General features: G+C 52.1%; 1 protein-coding gene across 4 annotated transcripts in view; it reads left to right on the top strand.

Moving 5' to 3' along the window:
- Positions 1 to 12,167, top strand: part of Lamc3 (laminin subunit gamma 3) — a 59,299-nt gene that overhangs the window by 36,480 nt on the left and 10,652 nt on the right. For all 4 annotated transcript variants that reach the window (XM_052724685.1, XM_052724681.1, XM_052724684.1 and 1 more), the window contains 7 exons: positions 596 to 737; positions 1,616 to 1,821; positions 2,221 to 2,297; positions 5,483 to 5,617; positions 7,725 to 7,872; positions 8,990 to 9,139; positions 11,917 to 12,019. In XM_052724685.1, coding sequence (XP_052580645.1) covers positions 596 to 737; positions 1,616 to 1,821; positions 2,221 to 2,297; positions 5,483 to 5,617; positions 7,725 to 7,872; positions 8,990 to 9,139; positions 11,917 to 12,019 — 961 coding nt within the window. The remainder of the gene's footprint in view (positions 1 to 595; positions 738 to 1,615; positions 1,822 to 2,220; positions 2,298 to 5,482; positions 5,618 to 7,724; positions 7,873 to 8,989; positions 9,140 to 11,916; positions 12,020 to 12,167) is intronic.

Below are 12,167 nucleotides of genomic sequence, written 5' to 3'. Positions count from 1 at the left end.
AAAAAAGTAAACAAACAAAAACCTAGGCACAGCACATCTTTAATCCCAGCACTCAGGAGGCAGAGGCAGACAGATCTCTGAGTTCAAGGCCAGCCTGGTCTACAAAGCAAGTTCCAGGAAAGCTGTTATACAGAGCAACTCTGTCTCGGAAAACCAAACCAAACAAAACGCAGAAAAAGAAACAACAAAAAATAGCAAAGAATCTAAACAGGAACAGCTGCTAAGGTTGACCTCTAACCTCCAACACATGCACCTCCCCACATAAGCATGTACGCATATGTACACACATAAGCACATAATGCACATGCACTTACACACACCAGTCTTCATGGGGCTCCTTTTCTCTCCCTCTCTCCCTTCCTCAGTAGGGCAGGGGTGTGGCTGGTGAGGTGTCAGCAGGTGCAAGGCTGTGAGGAGGGAAGAAGTTGGTGAAGTAGAGTAGGCGAGACAGGTCCTCGGGGTTGGCAAGCCCTTAGCACGTGTAGGATTGGAAGGGGAGAACCCGTGGGAAAGGTGGACCAGGCAGAAGCCAAGGGCAGTTCCCAGCACCCAGAGATCCCAGCCTCATACAATTTCCTTCCCAACTGTCCCGTAGGCAGCCAAGCTGAAGGCCAGGCTGATGCTGATGGAAGGGTGGCTGCAGGGGTCCGACTGTGGCAGCCCCTGGGGACCACTGGACATTCTGCAGGGAGAAGGCCCTCGGGGGGATGTGTACCAAGGTCACCACGTACTTCAAGGTACAGGGAATGGCAGAGTGGGAGGTGAGGGGCCTGGCAGAGCCTGGGCTGGTTGGATGCTTTGGGAGCTGTCAGGATAGTCGTGATGCCCACAGGCCTATCCTCCCATGTCCCTAGCCCATCTGTGATGATATTAACATGGGTCTCTGTCCCCTGGCTCCTGCCCTGCACTGACTATAACTCAAGGCACATCCGGTCCGGATTCCTTCGTTTCAACCACACCCTCTGTGCCGCCTGGGGCGCTGTTCCAGGTGCTGAACGTGTGGAGTCCTCTGGGCTTTGACTCTTGGCCAGTTTGCTGGCTGCCATGTCTCCAGCCAGTGTTTGACACGTTGCAAAAACGACTGGTAACTAAGAAAAGCAGACCTGCCATTAAGCCAGGTGGAATGTGGCCTTGGGACACAGGAAACTTCCAGAACGTTGAGACTGGGTTGGTCACTTTGTACAGCTGTGTTTGCAAGTAGCTGTGCTTCGGCAGCTGGCCAAAAGTGAGCCAAGTATCAGTGAGCTGGACGAGCCATCAAATGAGAGCAGTCAGGTGGCCCCATGTGAGCCTCAGTGAGAGTCACAGCACTGAGTTAGGGGTCCACTGCCAGCCCAGATTCTGGAGTTACTCATTGTGGTTCCAGAGGGCCTGCTTCCAAGTCCCTGTACGTGGCTGATTGGTTGCAAGCCCTGATTTGCCTCCTCTGGGCCTCAACCTTTGCAGCTGTCAGATGGGCAAGTTTCTCCATTGGTGTACTGGAGGCAGAGGGCAGAGTGGCACTGGGGTCCAGCTGTGCCCAGGCAGGGGGAGGTCTCAGGTGGAGGCCTGGGTGAGGGGACTTTCGTGTGAAATCTCCATCAGTGATGATCACCGATTTACTGGTTTCCCACAGAGGCCCGGGAAGCCTTCCTGGAGCAGATAGTGGGCCTGCAAGGTGCCATGAAGGCCACGTGGGAGCAGTTTCAGGTGCTGAGAGGGAGTGCCCGCTGTGCCCAGGCTGGAGCTCAGAAGACCTGCCTCCAGCTGACGGAGCTGGGGGAGGCATTGCGGTCCTCAGAGGAGGAGGTCCTGCGTGCAGCCTCGGCTCTTTCATTTCTGGTACCGTGGTCTCCCCCCAGTCCTGCTTCCCCTGGAGTCTGCGTAGGAGTCTTTGCCCCAGTCCTGCCCTTAGCCAATTGCCCATGATGTGGTGTATGCTTTAAAAGAATGCTTGGTGTCACCTGCAGACTGGGTCACACTGGGTCTCTTCTACTGACAGAGAAAGGCATTATTTGCAAAAAGCAAATGTATTTCGAGTAGACAGTGAATGCGTAATGGCAGCCAGTGCCACTGGGTTTTCATGTGCAGGAATGCTGCTCGGTGACCGGGTGCTGGTGTCATGGTTAGCTTTGTGTATTTATATAATTATTGACACCACTCTATTCTACCCAGTCAGCTAGCCAGCTGTAACCCTTGACCTTCCAGGATGAGCCTCAGTTTCTTCCTCTGTTCTTTAAGGTGAGTCTTCAGGAAGTATCCAGCCCACCCACCAATTGGAGCCATCTGGCATCAGAGGCCCACATCCTTGCCAGGAGGTGAGCCCTGAGGCTCCAGGATGAGGGGACTGTGCCCATATTGTTGGCATGGGGGCCAGGCCTTCTTGGGCAGGTTCCAGAGTCAGGATTAGCCTCTAGGAGATAGGACCAGATGAGCCCAAGAGCCGCTCAGTGCGGAGTAAATGTTACCAGCATGGGAAGGGGTTGGGGTGGAGTGGGGATGGAGGTGCGGGCATGTTGGGAAAAAGCCTGCTCAGTGGAATGCATCTCAACATCTGGTGACTTAAAAAGAGAAAAAACCCACAAGTTTATTAAGATGTAATTCACATGGGCCTGGGGAAATAGCTTAGTCAGTAAAATGCTTATGACAGAGGCATGAGGACCTGAGTTCAATCCCCAGAACCTGTGTGAAAAGAGGGGGTTGGGTGGGGGTGGGGGTGGCACTGGCTTGTCATCTCAGCACTAAGGATGCAGAGACAGGACAATTCTGGGAGCACCTGGCCAGACAGCCCTGCCTAGGTCCCAGGGAGAGACATTGTCTCCCCCTACCCCACACCCAGAGACAGGGTTTCTCTGTGTAGCCCTAGCTGTCCTGGGACTCACTCTGTAGACCAGGCTGGCCTTGAACTCAGAGATCCGCCTGCCTCTGCCTCTGCCTCTGGAGTCCTGGGATTAAAGGTGTGCGCCACCACTATCCCAGAGACCCTGTCTTAAGAAACGAGGTGAAGCCCAGTGGTGGTGGCCAGCCTGGTCTACAGAGCAAGTTCCAGGACAGCCAGGGCTATGCAGAGAAAGCCTGTCTCGAAAAAAAAAAACAAAAAAAAAAAAAAAAAAAACTGAGTAAGGTGGAGGGGCTGGGGAGATGGCTCAGCATTTAAGAGCACCAGCTGCTCTTCCAGAGGACCCTGGGATCCATTCTCGGCACTCACATGGTGACTCACAACCATGTAACTCCAGTTACAGGAGGTCTGATGCCCTCTTCTGGCCTCCACGGGCACTGCATGCACATGGTGCACAGACATACATGGAGGCTAAACACTCATATACATAAAATAAAAATAAATAAAATCTTGCCAGGTGTGGTGAAATATGCCTTTACTCCCAGCACTTGAGAGGTAGAGGCAGGCAAATCTCTGAGTTCAAGACCAGTCTGACCTACAAAGCAAGTCCCAGGACAGCCATAAAATAATAATAATAATATCTTAAAACAGGGTGGACAGATCCTGAGGAACCACACCTGAGGTTAACCTCTGGCCTACACATATATGCATGCACATGGGGTGGGGAGATAATTCGTATACTTTGTAGTTCAGCATCTCATTGTATTCTAAGAGTCCCATGATCATAAGATGTAAACTTAGAACATTTTTATCATTCCCCAAATCAACCCTGTATCCAGTTTTCATCGTCCCTCGCTTCTCTACAGCCTCTCCAATCGATCCTGGCAAGAAATAATCTGTGCCGGGCGGTGGTGGCGCACGCCTTTAATCCCAGCACTCGGGAGGCAGAGCCAGGCAGATCTCTGTGAGTTCGAGGCCAGCCTGGGCTACCAAGTGAGTCCCAGAAAAGGCGCAAAGCTACACAGAGAAACCCTGTCTCGAAAAACCAAAAAAAAAAAAAAAAAAAAGAAAAAAGAAAAAAAAGAAATAATCTGCTTCCTGTCTCTGTAGATTTGGTCATTAGGACGTTTCACGTAGATGGAATCACAGAACACAGGGCCCACTGTATTGACTCCTTTTACTTAACATCAAGTCTTCAGGGTTCATTCACGGGATAGCGCAGGTCAGTACTCCATTCCTTCATATGGGTGTATAGCAGTCTAGGGTACAGACATACCACATTCTGCTTATCCAGTCATCCACTAACAAGTACTGGTCATGGGGGTGGCAGTGGTGATGTGTCTGTGTGTGTGTGCAGGTGCACGCGGAGACCAGATGACAGACGCCCAGGGTGTCATTTCTTAAGTGACATTCGCAGTTTCACCAACCATGCCAGCAGGTCCCAGGGCTCCGACTCTCTCCCTTCCTGAGCTGAGATCCATGTCACCGTACCCAGCGTTTTACGTGGGTGTTGGGGATCGAACCCGGGTCCTCGTGCCTGCATGGCAAGCATTGTGCTGACTGAGCTGTCTCCCCAGCTTTGCACTTAGGTTGTTTGTTTCTGCTCCTGTAGAAAACAACTTATGATCCTAAACACATAGAATCCACAGCAATGTTCATCTTTTTAAAGTTTTTAGGTTTATTTATTTTACATGTATGAATATTTTGCCTGCAGGTATGTATGTGTACCACATACTTATCCTCTTTTTTTTTTTTTTCTGAGACAGGGTTTCTCTGTGTAGCCTTGGCTGTCCTGGAACTCACTCTGTAGACCAGGCTGGCCTCAAACTCAGAGATCCACCCGCCTCTGCCTCCTGAGTAATGGGATTAAAGGCATGCACCACCATGCCCAGCACATTTTCCTCCTTTTTTTAAAAAAAGAAAAAAGATTTATTTGGGGGCTGGAGTGATGGCTCAGTGCTTGAGAGCATGTATTGCTCTTCCAGAGGACCTGAGTTCATACCAGATAGCTCATAACCTCCTGTAACTCCAGCTCTAGGGCATCTGACTCCCTCTTCTCCACCTCCGAGGGCTCCTGCACTCACATGCACACAGACACACACACACGCTTATAACTTAAAAACAAATAAATAGCAGATATTAAAAATAAATAATAAATCTACCCATGGGAGCTGGAAGGTGCAGGATCCCGCGGAGCTGGAGACTCAGGCAGATGTGAGCTGACCCACGTGGTTGCTGAGAACTGAACTCTGGGCTGTGTGAGAGCAGAGAGTGCTCTTAGCTGCTGAGCCGTCTCTCTAGCCCAGTGCTCCTCTTCAGCTCAAGGGACCGAATTCACTTTAGAGATGAGGAGACAGGTCCAGAGAATCAGTTGACTCACTCATGGACACACAGCTTGGAAGCGATAGAGCCAGGGTTCAAGCCCAGGCTGGCTTGTCCACTCCCTGCTGTGATGTCCCTAGGAGAGGCCACATGGTGAAAGGCCTTGGTCAGGACCACAGGTGTGACTGCAGTGTGACAGGAGCGGAAACAGAGACTGTCCCTGCTAATGCTGCAGCGGCAGGTGGGAGGCAAGGAGTGTCCTGCAGGAGACCCATGAAGCAGGAGTCTGGGCACCGCCACCTCTGTGTGTGCTCCTAGTGACTGTCACGCCAATTCATGTAGCCACAGGGACACAGCCACCGCGATCGAAGCTGCTGCACGAAGGGCCCTGCTTGTCTCCAACACCAGCCATGAGCGCCTGTGGGATCTGCTGAGAGGGAGGGAGGCCTTGGCAGCCCAGCGGGAACTGGAGGACAGGTAAGGCCTCCACAGGTGTGTGGAAAACCTTGGGCTCAGCTGCCAGGAGCCCACAGGAACCAGCCAGAGGCCACTGCTCCCAGAACCAGCTCTTCTGAGCCTAAGCCCTTCAGGGTGTCTTGGGGCTGCACTCTTGTAGGAGTGAGGCTGTGACAGCGGGGTGGACAGAAACTGAGTCTCAGGGTAGCTGATCTCTGCCCCCGCAACAATCCCTGAGAGCATCCCATCAGGTCATCGGTGCAGGGTGGCATCTTTGCTTTCTTGTCACTGCCACCTGGCAGAAACTTCCTTCCTTGCCTCTGGAGGCCAAGCATCTGGGTATCTCTGCTCAGTCTTGAGCTAGAAAGCATGGCAGGGTTAAGTCATATGGCCCCCCTCCAAGAGCTGACTGCTATGTAGCGGTCGCGCAGCTCGAGAGATCTCCATTTGTCAGTGGAGAGTAACACACAGTATTAATTATCCTTCTCCTTGCCCTGACAAAATACCCAATACGATTTAAAGGAAGACAGGGTTATTCTGCTCACAGTCCGAGGGAGTTCTTCTGCCATGGAGAGGGAGACATTGCTCCTGGGCTTGGAGTTACAGCCTGTACCCCAACAAGCCAGGTTCAGCCACCCATCCTTGATAAGCCAATTAAAAGGCCACATTAATAGTGAAAAGCAGAAAGAGATTTACCAATGTGGCCACACTGGAAAGAAGAACAAAGACATCCAGAGGGGAACTCCTCAGTGCCTCTGTCAGTCATCTTTGGTCCTGAAGAGAGGTCAGTGTTTAAGCAGTCCTGGTCAAGGTGTGGTCCTGTCCATTGGAGGCCCACCATTGTTCCAGCTCTTTTTCCTATGATCTTCTGGGGAAAAAGATCGCACTCTGGCTGGTTAAGGCTGTCTGCTTTCCCCTCTATATGGTTCACACTGTGGGCTTTACCCTCTGGCTGGTTCAGACTGTAGGCTTTCCCCTCTGGATGGTTCAGACTGTACGCTTTCTCCTCTGGATGGTTCAGACTATAGGCTTTCCCCTCTGGATGGTTCAGACTGTAGGCTTTCTCCTCTGGATGGTTCGGGCTGTAGGCTTTCCCCTCGCCTAGCACTGGACTCCTGAGGGAATTCTTATTCCTGGGGTGCGCAGTTTCAGTAATCTGATAACAAAGTGGGGGACATGAGAGGTTCAGAATATCTTCATCTCTGTTGGACCAGTTACAACTTGGCTTCATTCAGGGAAGGCATGGGGGCAGGGACAGGAAGTGGGCTGGTCACGTTGCATCTACAGTCAAGAAGCAGAGAGTGAACAGGAAATGGATCAGGCTATAGAACCTTTCCAAGACCCTCCCTGGAGTGACCTACTTCCTCCAGCAAGGTTCCACCTAATATAGGTTCCTCAAATTTCCCAATGCCACTAATTGGGGACTGTGTTCAAACACAGGAGCTTATGGGGGTCCTTTGGCATCCAAACAGGAACAGATGCCAAAGGTCAGCAGCAAGAGCATAGTCAATCAAGATCACAGCCTAGGCTGCTGTCCTTCCATCCCAGGTAGCTTCCTCTGCAGCTTTCCAAGAAGATCCAAGGGTCTGCAGAACCTTTGGATTCTTGAGTGGTTCTTGGGTGCATAGTAGCCCGGAGCCTGGACAGAGTGGCATGCCCAAACTGGATAAGAGGATAATGAGTCTGCTGGATTGAAAGCTTCAGAGATTGGAGAGATGGCTCAGAGTATTCACTGCTCTAGAAAGCCCAAGTTCAGTTCCAGCACCCACATCAGGTGGCTTACAACTGCCTGTAACTACAGCTCCAGGGGATCTGATACTTCTTGCCTCCGTGGACATCTGCACCCACAGGCAGGCAAACACACACACACACACACACACACACACACACACACACACACACACTCGCACGCACGCACGCACGCACGCACGCGCACACACACCCTGAAAACTGCAGATCAGAGCCATTTTTCCAGGCCACTGGCTGGGTCCTGACCTGCACAGGGTGAGTCTGCCAGGAGGTGGAAGAGGCTTTGCGGGTTAACAGCTCCCGCCAGCAGCTTTAATAGAGATGGTGAAGGGTGTCCTGCACTCTGTGCTGTGGTTCATCCTGACCTCTTTCCTCCCAGGTACCAGGAGGTTCAGGCAGCCCAGAATGCCCTGGGCACAGCTGTGGCAGAGGTGCTGCCCAAAGCTGAGAAGTCACTGGCCACTGTGAAGCAAGTCATTGGTGATGCTGCCCCACGTCTGGTCATGCTGGTCACCCCTGGAGCAATGGTCAGTTCAGCATCCCTGGAGCTCCTCGTGGGGTGGCAGTGAAGGTTCTAGATTATGGAGAAGCCAGAGGGCCAGGCAGAGGTGGGCAGGGCTTCTTGTTAACTGAGAAGTGTCCTATTGAAACAGGCAGGGCTCAGCCAATCTTCCATACCAAGGCTGGAACTGTGACACGAACAATGATATCAGAGGGATGGGGATGATACATGTCCCAGTTCCCACGCCAGCAGTGACCTTGGCCAAGGATTTCCTTCCCTGAGTTTCAGCCACCAGTGACCCTCTGTCTCGTGGACTCAGCCTCCTCTATTTAATTTTAGAGGTGGGAGCTAGAGGGGATCTAGTGAGTCCTTCATTCAACACTCAGCACGTCTCCACATCCTGCCAAGCTTGTCTGTGGGTAATCCTGAGATCTCCAGCCTCAGAAACCTGGCTTTAACAGAGCACTAAGCCGGCTCTTCATGCACCTCACGGGGCGAGTGTGTGCCCAGCATGCTCAAGGTTCTGGGTTCCACACCCAATACCAAGGAAATTAAAACCAGAAAGTCATCCAAATGCGTCTGGGACACAGGCTGCCTGCGGCTACTGCCTCATGGCTTCCCCTGCTCTCCTCACATGCAACAACCTGGATGACCCAGATGGATACCGCCGAGGGCTTGGGATCATACACAGTTCTGCCTTTCTAACATCTGGAACACTGCATTCTGAACCACACTGGTCAAGGTTCAGGTGGAGGATGAACTGTGGGCCTGAGGAGGGAATCTCACCTTGTGAGGAAGAAAGGCAGTCATACACGTGGGTCTTAACAGTTAGCTAGAATTGCCCGGAGCTGCACAGCTCGAAATTGGTGGGGCTGGGGTCTGAGCCCCCGGGACAGGTTCCCCAAGTCCAGCTTCTCTGCAACTCCTCCTTCTTCTGCTCTGCACTGCCCCTGGGGTACCTGAGGTGCCTGGGACAGCAAGCACTCTGGGACCAAGGTTAGAGTGTCAGCTCTAGGCTAGTAGCCACAGGCTGCCCCCCCAGCACAGCAGGGCACAGGCTGGCCCCCCAGCACAACAGAGCACTTTTCCCTGGACAGAGGATCCAGTCCTCAGCCCTTCCTGAACCCACCATCTCCCTGCAGCCTCAGAACTCCCAAGCCAGGCATCTGGACTGGAAAGTGAAGGCCCTGGAGCAGGAGCTGGCTCAGAGGGAGCGCCAGGCAGTCCAGGCTGTAGGAGCCCTGCAGGCGGAGGCTGGGGCAGCCCTGAAGAAGATGGAGCCCTTCACGCAGGTCAACTTTGAGTCTGGGTCCTGGAAGAGGGAGGGACTGCCCTGGGGTAGGGTGAGGTGCAAAGATGGAAAATAGCACCCCCAAGTCTCTGGTGCCTCCCTCAAAACGCCTGAGAGTTTTAAAGGCGGCCAAGCCAAAGGGAGGGAAGTCTGCTTGCTGAGAAGACAGTAAAGGGGTGGAGGGAGACAGGATGGACAGACAGACGGGCAGGCAGGTGGATGACAGAAGCCATATCCATGGACCCTCGCTCAGGGTCAGTCACACTGGATGGCTCTTGTGTCTCTTTCTCCCTTCTGCCCTTAGATACCCCATGGCCAGAGACACCCATTCTGAGCAGTCCATGGGACTCAGTGTTAGGTCATGTAGCCTCGTGTTAAGTCATGTAGCCTCGTGTTCAGCCCAGAGAGATGGCACTAGATCGGCAGTTTAACTTGGACCAGCCGCTAACATATAGAAGACTCATTTATAAACAATTGTGCTGGAGCATTTTTCTTGGGGGATAATTTCAGACTCATGGAAATGGTCTATGCACAGCACCCAAAGCTCTCATCCCCTTCCCACAGGGCCATTTGAGGTTGGTGTTTTAGCTAGCTACAGGACTGGTGTCAGACTCAGGAGGGCAACATGATACCACCCAGGAGCCCACCCTGCTGACCTGACTCAGAACCCCGCAATGGTGGTCAGGGCTCCCTCCCCGCAAGGCACCTAAACTTCCCTACAAACCCAGGAGACAGAAATATCTTTAAGGAGAAAGGAAGTAGCCGAGGATTGGACCCAGGGCCTGGCAGGTACCCAAGCGAGCCCTGCTGCATTGAGGACCCAACATAGTGTCCTCTAACCTGATCCACACTCCCATCTAGGGTGAGGAAGCCAGGAAGGGAGGCAGCCTCCGCAGACCCTTTGGGAGCTGAGTCCTGTGAGGGACAGACTCCCCCCACCCGCAAATGTAGATGCTCCACTCCCCATAACCCTCACAGCACCCCACACCCTTCTGTCACACCCCCTCCCACACCCCAGCCTCAGGAGCAAACTGAGGTTTCCCTGGCTCTTTCAAACCCATGTTGTTTATTTGTAGCAAATCACACAAGAAACCTTTTTTTTCCAGCCTCAAACATTTTATTTTATTTTACTTTATTTTATTTTAAAGATTTATTTATTTATTATGTATACAGCATGTATGACTGCAGGCCAGAAGAGGGCACCAGATCTCATTACAGATGGTTGTGAGCCACCATGTGGTTGCGGGGAATTGAACTCAGGACCTCTGGAAGAGCAGTCAGTGCTCTTAACTGCTGAGCCATCTCTCCAGCCCCCAAATATTTTATTGATTATTGCTGGGTATCCACTTTGGAACTTCCCACGGCAGCAAGTTAAATAAATATTTAGATGGGAAGACACGATGGGACATAAAGCTTGCTTTCAGTGTCCCGCCACCTAGGCTGATGTCCCCTCCCCTTGACACAGCTTTATATTTGAGCTGCACAAACACACTTTAGAGTCTGGCAATAAAAATATACTCCCACCTCAAGGGACAACTGACGGGGTTTCAGTGGCATGTAACACATTCACCGTGCAGTGTGACCCCTCCTCTCCAGATCTGGAACACCTCATTCCTCCTGAAGTAACCCCAGGAACTCACCTTGAGGCAGCGCCTCCACTTCTTCCGAGGCCCTGCGCACCCCTCCACTCTGTCTAACTTCATGTGGGCACCCGTGCCATGGCGTGCTTGTGGCGCTCAGAGGACAACTTTCAGAGTTTTTTCTCTTTTTCTGACGTGTGGGTCCTGAGGATCAAACTCTGATTTGTCAGCCTTGGCAGCAATCACCTTTACCCACTGAGCCATCTTGCACGCCCAGGTCATGTGCTCTTTAACCCAGACACTCGTAGTAACTAAGTTCCCTTTTATTTTTTATTCTACACTTATTTAACTTTTGCGTCTGTGCATGGGTATGGGCACACATTTGCCACAGCGTCAGTGTGGGGGTCAGAGGACAACTGTGGAAGCCTGTTCTCTCCTTCTACCATGGGAGTCCTTCAGGGCATGGAGGAAGGAAACCTGAAAGCTCACCCCCAGTGACACACCCCTTCCAATAAGGCCACACCTCCTAATCCTTCCAAAACAGTTCCACCAACTGGGGACCAGGCATTCAAATATATGAGCCTATGGGGATCATTCTCATTCAAACCACCACACATGTGGGTACCATAGCAGTGTCTACGCTACTGAGGAAAATGTCTCCTTCCTCCATTAATCATTAGCTAAGTATAAATTCACAGGGAGGAGCTGGACCTTGTGACACCACCCCCATAACAGAATGCTGGTGTTGAGGCCCCTAATTGTATGTAGATCTTGTACAGGTAGTCATAGCTGCCATAAGTCCAAGAACTCAAAGTTCATGCCATGCCCTGAAGTCAGCTTCCTGTGACTTTTGCATTCTTTGTGTCTTCTCTTGAACAATCAAACCTGAGTTCTTTACTGTGTAGTCACATCTGGTGGCCGTGGGGGAAGTGATGACTACTCTGAGGAGAAGCCATTTAATAGCTACAGCTGACGTCGCCTTAGGGACGTGTGTGCTTATCTGTGGCACTAGTTTTCTGGTCGTCCTCCAGGCTTCTGAAGATGGGGTCTTCTTGGGACTGATTTGGGGCTTGGCATCATATAATCAGATCAGGATGATCTCCAGTCAGAGTAACTCTGAGGTTTGGAGCCTAGCCTGCCCGTCTGGGGCCCCTCGGCCGGTCTCCAGGAAGGCCTGCCTCTCTTCTCCTTCTTGCAGCTACGCTACAAGACCACAGCTGCCCTGACACGGGCTTCCTCAGCTGTCCAGGCTGCCACGATGACCGTCACAGGAGCCAAGACGTTGCTAGCTGACCTCGAGGGTACGTGTGTCCTGCTGAGCCCTGGGCTCTGCACGAGGCCCTGACAGCCAACTTGCCTTAGCCAGGGATGCCTGGTTAAAGGGACCAGCATCCAGTTATGTGGATGTAAGCCAGGTAGACCAGTCCTTCTGCCTCTCAGGACTTCCAT

Source organism: Peromyscus californicus, unplaced genomic scaffold (genome assembly GCF_007827085.1).
Source record: "Peromyscus californicus insignis strain IS unplaced genomic scaffold, ASM782708v3 Scaffold_7__1_contigs__length_154581171, whole genome shotgun sequence".
Taxonomy (NCBI): domain Eukaryota; kingdom Metazoa; phylum Chordata; class Mammalia; order Rodentia; family Cricetidae; genus Peromyscus; species Peromyscus californicus.
The sequence above is the reverse complement of the archived record's forward strand: the minus strand, read 5'-3'. Positions and strand labels throughout refer to the sequence as shown.